We start from the raw sequence: 10,370 nt of genomic DNA, 5'->3' as shown, positions 1-10,370 counted from the left end.
TAATCTGTCACACAGAATATTTACCTCCTGAATGATCAATGTATTTGTAAAATAACTTAAGTTGTTGGTTTTATTCAATGGTACAAGAATATAAGGATATATCACAAACTCAATCACCTTAATTTATCACATTCAAAAAGTAATTTTAGATCCCTGCTGCAGTGCTGAGAAGTTCTATCCAGAGAGGGTGCTCACCTGGACGGTCTGTCCCGGAAAAGAGCACAGCCCCTACCCCTCAGCTTCTGTGGCAGGGTCTTCGGTGTTCCACAGAACACCTCCCTGCCACCACTGCTGCCGCCCTTTTGTCTCCTGGGTCCTGGAAAAACCAGCTATCCCTGCTGCAGTGCTGAGGAGTTCTATCTAGAGAGTGCTGAGGATTTTCATCCAGAGAGGAGGAGATGGGCAGTTGCCAATGCAAGAATTCCTCCAACAACCTGAAAGGCAACATGACATCTCCAGAATCCAGGGATCACGAAATTAGAAGAATTGAACACCCTACTCCAGAAGAAATAGAAGAAATCGACTCTAAGCGGATCTTTATGAAAATAATAGAGGAACTTAAACAGGAGGTGAAAATCTGCCGTAAGTATAACAAAAAGATTGAGGAAATGAGTAAAGAAATGGAAGAGAAATATACCAAAAAGTTTGAAGAAATGAGTAAATCCGTAAATGAAATTCTGGGAAACCAAGAAAAAACAATCAAACAGGTAATGGAAACAGTTCAAGATTTGAAAACTGAAATGGAGGCAATGAAGAAAACACAAAATGAGGGCCGGCTGGATATGGAAAATCTAGGTAAACGAACAGAGACTACAGAATCAAGCATAACCAACAGAATACAAGAGATAGAAGAAAGAATCTCAGACTCTGAGGACACCATAGAGAAATTAAACGCTCTGACCAAAGAAAACAGCAAATCCAACAAATTCTCATCACAAAACATTCAGGAAATGTGGGACACAATAAAAAAAAACAAATCTAAGAATAATAGGGTCCTGGAGGGAGGGGGAAGGAACTTGGATTTCCCACAGGGCAGGAAACCCTGGCTGCTCTTGGGAATGGTGAGGGAGGAGGAGAGGGAGTGGGAGGAGTGGGGGGAGCGGGAGGGTATTGGGAGGAGGGGAGGAAGTGGAAAGAGTGTTTTCGGATACTTGAATAAACAAGTCTAACAGAAAAAAAATAAAAAAATAAAAAAAGTAATTTTACTTTTAACAAAGGAAAGACAAACCATATAGTTACATGCCTTAAGGCTTTGATGGAGATAATTTTTATACAATAGGGAGGCAAAAAGAGGGATCACACATTAATGGTATATTATAAAAATTACATTCTGTATAATATAAAGTTATTATTTTATATTATATTTATTTAATATATATCATTAAATAAATATAATATAAATTATATTTTATTAATTTATTTATTTAAATTTGGATATTTTTGTGTTCAATAAATTTCCACAGTTTGGTACCAAATTTCAGCATAAAACTTTATCTGGCCTGGTTGACATAACTCATCTTAATTGGAAAACTTTGTTCTAAAACTTGAACTGACATTAATAATAATTAAATGAAAACAAGCATGCATAACGCATAGTGAGTAGTTCTACACTTGCACCAACACGAACGAGTTTCTCCTTTCAGTAAGCCTCAGCAACATTTCACTCTCAATTGTTTTTTTGATAACAACTGATTTGGGTGAGGTGAAATTTCTTATTCTGGATGTTATTTCTTTGTCAGATGAATGACTGGCAAAGATTTTCTCTCATTCTTTGTGCTTCTTCTTCGCTTGATTGATTTTTCCTTATCTGTAAGAAGCTTTTATATTACTTTGAAGTCTCATTTGTTAATCACTGTCCTTAATCCTGAGGCAAACAGGGCCCTATTTGGAAAGTCCTTTCCCATCCATATATTTTGTAGGGCAAAAATTCCATATTTTTTCTTGTAGTTTTAGCATTTCTTCGGTTTCAATTTGATGTCTCTTTTCTAGTCAGAGCTAATATCTGTTGAGTACTTGATAATTTTAGTCTTCAACAGATGGTCATAGTTTTCCCAGCACCATTAGATGAAGACACTGCCTTTCTTCCAGTGGATGCCTTTGGCCTTCCTGTCGAATATCAGCTAGCTATTGTTACAAATACATATATTTGATCCATGTACATTTCTAGTCTAGGATCTGTAGGAGGAAGGCTGCTAGGTGCTTATTCATTTTGACCATTTAGACCTGAAATAATCATACAATAAAAATGTATTATTTAGACAGGTGGACCAGGTGCCAGCTCAGCGACATTCCTGACCAGCAGGGTCCCTGACTTCTAGCAAAGGGCCATTGGAGGGGTGAGTTTGCTTCAGGCCTGTGGCAGGGTCCCGGTGAGGAGGAGCTCAGGCATTCCCTGACCCCATAGACGCCCAGGTCACCCTGCAGTGCTGGCTCCCCCCTCCCGCCTGCCATCCCAGCTCCAATCCAGGTATGAATTCCTATATTTCTCCCTTCCCCCTGGGGCCATAAAATTTCCCCAGCTCAGCTGTCTTGCGAGCTGGGCCTGGGCTGTAGGCGCATCCTGGCTGGAGGCAGTTCCTGGGTCTTAAAGGCCTCCCTGAGGACAGGTGGACCAGGTGCCAGCTCAGCCACATTCCTGACCAGCAGGGGCCCTGATTTCTAGCAGAGGGCCATCGGAGGGGTGAGTTTGCTTCAGGCCCGTGGCAAGGTCCCGGTGAGGAGGAGCTCTGCCTCTCCTGTGCCTGCATTGTAAGCGCATCCTGGAAAGAGGGAGTGCCTGTGCTTCAATAGCCTGCCTGAGGAAAGGTAGGCATTCTGTCAGTGAAGTCCCTGCCCAAGAAGGGAACCTGACCCGGTACCAGAAGTTCCAATAGAGAGCATTTGAAGTAAGAGATGGGCAGACGCCAAGGCAAGACCTCATCCAACAATCTGAAAAACAACATGAAAACACCAGATCCCAAGAACCCTACAATAGAAGGACTTGAACACCTAGAAGAAGAAAAAGAAAAGAATACCACCCTTGATGCTGGTAGCAGTAATGAAGGGCCTTAGAAACAAACAAGTCAGGCCTTTGCTGTAAGATAGGGGAAGGAGGCCTTTTGTCCTGTGACAGGAGATGAGTCAGGATATCTGCAGCCAGACATCTGGTCTCCAGCCAGGGGAAGGAGGAAGAGATAAGAAGAACGGAAAGCCTCTGGGCAACCCCCTCCTTGTTATTTAGGTGAAAGGCCAAGAATTTGCCACTCAGCATGAGCTCATAGCCTTATTTGAATTGATCAATGGAAATTCCTGTAACCATGCATCTCGCTTCTGTACCCGCCCTTTTGCTCTCCTATAAAAACCCCTCACTCCAGCCTGATGGCACGCAAGTCCTCCGAGAGACTTTGTCGCCCCAGGTACCTGTGTATCCGAATAAAACCTCTTGCTGTTTGCGTCCGTACGAGTGGTCTCGACTGATCCTTGGGCACGGGGTCTCTCCCGAAGGAAGACATCCCTCGGGGGTCTTTCATTTGGTGCGTTGGCTGGGAATTGAGACCCCCACCCAGGAACCACCGACCCATCATCGGGAGGTAAGCTGGCCAGCACTTTATATGTCTTTTGGTGTCTAAGTGTTGCGCTGCGAATTTGAATTCTGTTCGATTCAGCTGAGTTGGTCTGTATCTGGCGGGCCTCAGAACGGGCCGACGAGCCCAGACTTCTCCCCCGCAACCCTGGAAGACATTCCAAGGGTGTCTGGAGCCCGATTCTTTGGGGCTCATCCGTCTGAACTCACGACCAGAGTCGGACTTTTTGGGTCGCCGCCCTTGTCCGAGGGGTACGTGGTTCTTCTGGGAGGCAAGGGATCCGGACCCTCTCCAAAGTCTCCGTCCAAATTCTTGCTTTCGGTTTTGCACCGAAGCCGCGCAGCGTGTCTGATTGTCGGTCTGTTCATCCTGTTGTTCATTTTTGTGGTTTGTCTGTTCATTTATTGAAATACTAACATGGGACAGTCTCTAATTACCCCTTTAAGCCTTACTCTAGATCACTGGTCGGACGTCTCTAACCAAGCGAGCAATCAGTCGCTTGAGGTCAAGAAGAAAAAGTGGCGGACTTTTTGTTCCTCGGAATGACCCACATTCAACGTGGGCTGGCCGCAGGACAGCACCTTTGACAAGAATCTTATCTTACAGGTCAAAGAACGGGTCTTCGATAGAGGACCCCAGGGACACCCTGACCAGGTCACTTATATTGTCACCTGGGAGAGTTTGGCTTATGATCCACCCCCCTGAGTGGCCCCCATTATTTCTCCAGACAAACCCCAACCCTCCCTAAGCCTCGTTCTTTCGACCCCGAATCCTCCTTTGCCTTCCCCTCCTTTGCCTTCCCTACCCAAGCCCCTTACTCCTACGGTCTCCTCTCTTTATCCTGCACTGACGAAAAAGGAGACCCCTAAGCCGAAGGAGACTCATAAGCCGTCTGTCCTTCCCCCTGACCCAAATTCCCCTCTTGTTGACCTCCTATCTGAAGATCCTCCTCCCTATAATCCCCAGGAGGAGCCCAGAGATCATGAAGCTGACTCTGCGGCGCCAGCGTCACAGGACTCCCCGCCTGTTGCCTCCCCCGTCGTGAGCAGGCTCCGGGGAAAGCATGAACCGTCTCCCCCAGACTCAACCTCCCAAGCATTTCCCTTGCGACAGGGAAATAACGGACAACTTCAATACTGGCCCTTTTCCGCCTCTGATCTATACAATTGGAAACAATACAATCCCCCTTTTTCCAAAGACCCCGTGGCATTAACTAACTTAATAGAATCTATTCTGATTATATACCATCAAACATGGGACAATTACCAGCAGCTTTTACAGGCTTTCCTCACTTCTGAGGAAAAACAAAGGGTCTTTGTAGAGGCACGGAAGCAGGTCCCAGGAGACGATGGAAGGCCAACCCAGTTGCCCAATGAGATTGATGCTGCCTTCCCCCTCACCAGGCCTGACTGGGACTTTGCTACGCATGCATGCAGGTAGGATGCACCTACGCCTTTACCGCCAGTTGCTCATAGTGGGTCTCCGAGGGGCTGGTCGCCGCCCCACTAATTTGGCACAGGTAAAACAGATAATTCAGGGGGCAGATGAGTCTCCAGCAGCATATTTAGAGAGACTTAAGGAAGCATATCGTATGTATACGCCTTACGATCCCAAGGACCCAGGGCAGGCTACCGGTGTGGTGATGTCTTTTATCTGGCAGTCCGCATCTGACATTAGAAACAAGTTACAGAGGTTGGAGAATTTGCAGGGATATACACTGCAAGATTTACTTAAGGAAGCAGAGAAAATCTTCAATAAGAGGGAGACTCAAGAGGAAAGGGAGGACCGTATCCGTAGAGAGAAGGAAGAAAGGGAGGATAGATTGAGAAAAGAAGCAGAGGAAAAGGAGAATACTAGAGACAGAAAGAGAAATAGGGAACTGAGCCGCATCTTGGCCACCGCAGTTCAGAGTCAGGACAGCCAAAAGGGAGACAGGATGGGAGAACAGAGAGGCCCTTACGTGGAACGCGACCAATGTGCCTACTGCAAGGAAAGAGGGCAATGGACGAAGGACTGCCCTAAGAAGACCCGCAAACCCAGAGGCCCCAAACCACAAGCCTCACTCCTAGCCCTAGATGAAGACTAGGGAGGTCAGGGCCAGGAGCCCCCCCTTGAGCCCAGGATAACACTCGATGTCGGGGAGCAACCAGTTACCTTCCTAGTAGATACCGGGGCTCAGCATTCAGTTCTTACCTGGTCACCAGGCCCGCTCCGTGAATGAACTGCTTGGGTACAAGGGACCACAGGCGGAAGAAGATATCGTTGGACCACCGAATGGAAGGTACAACTAGCAACCGGTAAAGTAACTCATTCCTTCCTACATGTCCCAGATTGCCCCTATCCATTACTGGGGCGAGACTTACTCACCAAACTGAAAGCCCAAATTCACTTTGAGGGAGCAGGGGCTCGAGTATCGGGCCCAAATGGGAACCCCCTCCAAGTCTTGACCTTACAATTGGAGGACGAATACCGACTATATGAACAGGACTCTAAGACACAAGGATCCAGGGACTTGGACATATGGCTTACAGAGTATCCACTGGCATGGGCCAAGACGGGAAGTTTGGGGCTAGCCCTACAGCAGCCCCCTTTGATCGTAGACCTGAAGGCCACAGCCACCCCAGTCTCAGTCAAACAATACCACATGTCAAATGAGGCCTCCCAGGGGATAAGACCTCATATAAAGAGGCTATTAGAACAAGGTATTCTGACTCCCTGTCGGTCACCTTGGAATACCCCCCTCCTCCCAGTAAAGAAACCAGGGACAAAGGATTATCAACCGGTACAGGACCTCAGGGAAGTTAATAAAAGGGTTGAGGACATACACCCAACCATCCCCAATCCATATAATTTACTAAGTGCCCTGCCACCATCTCACACCTAGTATACGGTGCTAGACTTAAAGTATGCCTTATTCTGTCTCAGATTAAGCCCCAAAAGCCAACCCCTTTTTGCCTTCAAATGGAAGGACCCTGAATTGGGGATTTCAGGCCAACTAACTTGGACCAGACTCCCACAAGGCTTCAAGAATAGTCCCACCTTCTTTGATGAGGACTTGCACCAGGACCTTGCAGACTTCAGAGTTCAACACCCGCCATTGATCCTGCTCCAGTACGTGGATGACCTTCTACTGGCAGCCTCCACAGAACATGACTGCCGGCAAGGTATGGGGGCCCTATTGCAAACTCTGGGACGGCTGGGCTATCTGGCATCTGCCAAAAAGGCCCAGATATGCCAGACTGAGGTGAACTATTTGGGATATAAATTAAAAGAAGGGCAGTGTTGGCTTACAGCCGCACGCAAAGAGACTGTATCTCATATACCCGCACCCCGAGACCATCGCCAGCTGCGGGAATTCCTGGGGACTGCCGGGTTCTGCCGCTTATGGATACCAGGCTTCGCAGAAATGGCAGCTCCCCTCTACCACCTCACAAAGCAGGGGATACCATTTGAATGGACAGATAAACAACAAAAGGCTTTTGAGGACATCAAACGAGCCCTCCTGTCCTCTCTGGCACTGAGCCTGCCTGACATTACTAAGCCATTCGAACTGTTTGTCGATGAAAAACAAGGTTATGCCAAGGGGGTTTTGACCAAGAGACTTGGGCCATGGAAACGCCATGTCGCCTATTTATCAAAGAAATTAGACCCAGTGGCCTCAGGCTGGCCCCCTTGCCTGCAGATGGTGGCAGCCATTGCCGTCCTCATTAAGGATGCCGCTAAATTGACTTTGGGACAGCCTTTGACTATTCTGGCGCCCCATGCCGTCGAGGCCTTGGTTAGGCAGCCCCCTAACTGATGGCTCTCCAATGCCCACATGACACACTACCAATCCTTGCTGTTGGAGACGGACCGAGTTCAGTTCGGACCTATAGTCGCCCTCGCCGGAGGGACCCGATCAGCATGACTGCCTTCAGATCCTTGCGGAAATGCATGGAACCCGAATGGACTTGACTGATCAGCCCCTCCCAGATGCAGACCACACCTGGTATACCGATGGGAGCAGCTATCTACTAAATGGAGAATGCAGGGTGGGAGCCGCAGTTACCATGGAAACCCAGGTAATCTGGGCCAGTGCCCTGCCCAGCGGCACCTCGGCCCAATGAGCTGAACTCATCGCTCTAACCCAAGCCCTTAAAATGGCAGAAGGTAAGAAGCTGAATGTTTATACTGACAGTCAGTATGCATTCGCTACCGCGCATATACATGGAGAAATCTACCGGAGACGAGGGCTCCTGACATCAGAAGGCAAGGAAATTAAAAATAAAGTAGAGATCCTTGCTCTATTAGAGGCCTTATTCCTCCCCAAGAGACTGAGCATTATGCATTGCCCCGTACACCAAAAAGGAGATTACGCCGAGGCAAGAGGAAATCGGCGGGTGGACGGGGCGGCCCGAGAGGCTGCTTTGGGACCACAAATTCTCCCCCTAGCATCAAAGCCCATCCAATCCGCAGACTGGGCCTATGATAAAGAAGATATACACCTGCTCCAAAAATTGGGGGCAGAATATAATCCAGCAAATAAACGCTGGGTTTACCAGGGAAAGATAGCAGTCCCCATAAAAATAACCCAAGAACTTATAGGCTACTTACATAAATTGACCCATTTGGGTACGAAGAAAATGAAAACCCTCCTAGACAGAATGGAAATTGGACAGTACCTCCTGAACAGGGACGGGGCACTCCAACGGGCAACAGACAATTGCAGGGCCTGTGCCCAAATTAATGCAGGCCACTCAAAAGCCCTCAAAGGGGTGCGCCTCAGAGGACATCGGCCCTGTGTCCATTGGGAAATAGACTTTACTGAAGTTAAACCTGGCCTGTATGGGTACAGGTACCTGCTGGTTTTTATAGACACCTTTTCAGGATGGGTAGAGGCCTATCCCACCAAACATGAAACGGCCAAGATGGTTGCCAAGAAGCTATTGGAAGAAATTTTTCCCCGATACGGAATGCCAAAGGTATTGGGATCGGATAACGGGCCAGCCTTTGTCTCCCAGGTAAGTCAGTTGGTGGTCAAGTTATTGGGGATTGATTGGAAATTACATTGTGCTTATAGACCCCAGAGTTCAGGACAAGTAGAACATATGAATAGAACTATTAAGGAGACTTTATCCAAATTAACGCTCGCAACTGGCTCAAAGGATTGGTTGTTACTTCTGCCCCTGGCCCTATATCGGGCCAGGAACACTCCTGGGCCACATGGCCTTACTCCTTTTGAAATATTATATGGGGCACTGCCTCCAGCCATACATTTCTTTGATAAGGACATTGCAGACTATGCTATCTCCCCTTCTCTACAAGCCCACTTGCAGGCCCTGCAGCTGGTACAACAAGAGGTCTGGAAACCCCTAGCAGCAGCCTACCGAGACAACCTTAACCAGCCGGTGGCACCTCATCAGTACCAGATTGGGGACACTGTTTGGGTCCGCAGACATCAAACTAAGAACCTGGAACCGCGCTGGAAAGGACCGTTCACTGTTCTCCTGACCACCCCAACGGCACTCAAGGTGGACGGAATTGCTGCCTGGATCCATGCCTCACACGTGAAAGCCGCCAGTCCAGAACAACAGATGGCCAGCCAAAAGAAAGGATGGAAGGTCCAACACTCCCAAAACCCCTTAAAGATAAGACTGGTTCGAGAATAATGTTATGGGCATTAGGCTTCCCCATGTTGATCTTGGAATCCATGGGGGCTCCTAATGGAAGCCCCCATGCAATTTATTCCTTAACTTGGCAGATTGTCTCCCAGACTGGGGAGGTAGTCTGGAAAACGACTGGCCAGCATGCCCTCAATACTTGGTGGCCTCCCCTCACCCCCGATTTCTGTCAACTAGCTGCGGGACTAGACTCCTGGGATATAGCCAGCTATGATCACTCCCAACTAAAGGATCAGATGGATCCGAGCTCAGGGGGAGAAGGGGTTGAGGTCTGCTCCAGCCCCATGCGGAGATGTAAATTAGCAGGGGCCAACTTTTATGTTTGCCCCGAGACGGCCAAGATTGAGCCACAGCTTACAAATGTGGAGGATATAATGAAATGTTCTGTGCGGCTTAGGGATGTGAAACTACTGGGGATGCCTATTGGAAGCCCCGTTCCAGCTGGGATAAAATCAAAGTTGCCCGAGGCTGGAACCGGCCGCCACCTGAATGGTGGCCCAACCAACATATAGGACGATGTGGTGATGATAAAATGACAGGTTGGGGGAACTTTAATTGTTCCTCAGGCAACAATGGGAAATGTTTACCCCTCAATATCACCTTCACAGAACAAGGTAAAAAGGCCACTGGATGGCAACAAGGATATACATGGGGGCTTAGATGGTACTTGACATCCACAGATATGGGGTTGACTTTCAAAATACAGCTTAAAGCTGAGGCCATAGTCTCCCGGTCAATAGGACCCAACCAGGTCCTGGCAGATCAGAGGCCCCCAGCTTTACCCAAAGCCCCAGCTACCCCTAGCCTGACTAACTTTACCACTACTCCCACCACCACCACCTTTGCCCCCATAGCGGCCGTAATCGAGCCAGAGAGAGGAACGGGAGATCGTCTTTTGAATCTCATTAGGGGGGCTTACCAGGCCTTAAATCACTCAGATCCAGGTCGGGCCAACGATTGCTGGCTCTGTCTTAATCCAAGTCCCCCATATTATGAAGGGATAGCTCTCTGGGGTAACTATAGCAATGTCACCTCGCCACCCCCCACCTGCTAGGGCATGGATCATCATCTGACCCTTACCCAGGTGACAGGTACTGGATCTTGCATAGGAACTGCATCTGGCCAGCCCTTTTGCACTTCAACCGTG

At 48.3% G+C, this 10,370-nt stretch overlaps 1 protein-coding gene across 1 annotated transcript; it reads left to right on the top strand.

Moving 5' to 3' along the window:
* The first annotated feature begins 7,702 nt into the window (after positions 1-7,702).
* LOC148118351 (uncharacterized) lies at positions 7,703-9,213 on the top strand. The gene is made up of 2 exons (XM_087900959.1): positions 7,703-8,505; positions 8,851-9,213. The coding sequence occupies exons 1-2, from the start codon at positions 7,703-7,705 to the stop codon at positions 9,209-9,211; spliced, it is 1,164 nt and encodes a 387-aa protein (XP_087757085.1). The 3' UTR covers positions 9,212-9,213.
* Positions 9,214-10,370: the final 1,157 nt, after the last annotated feature.

This window comes from Myodes glareolus, chromosome 23 (genome assembly GCF_982192425.1).
Source record: "Myodes glareolus chromosome 23, mMyoGla1.1, whole genome shotgun sequence".
Lineage (NCBI taxonomy): Eukaryota > Metazoa > Chordata > Mammalia > Rodentia > Cricetidae > Myodes > Myodes glareolus.
This window is presented reverse-complemented; position numbering and strand designations above follow the sequence as displayed.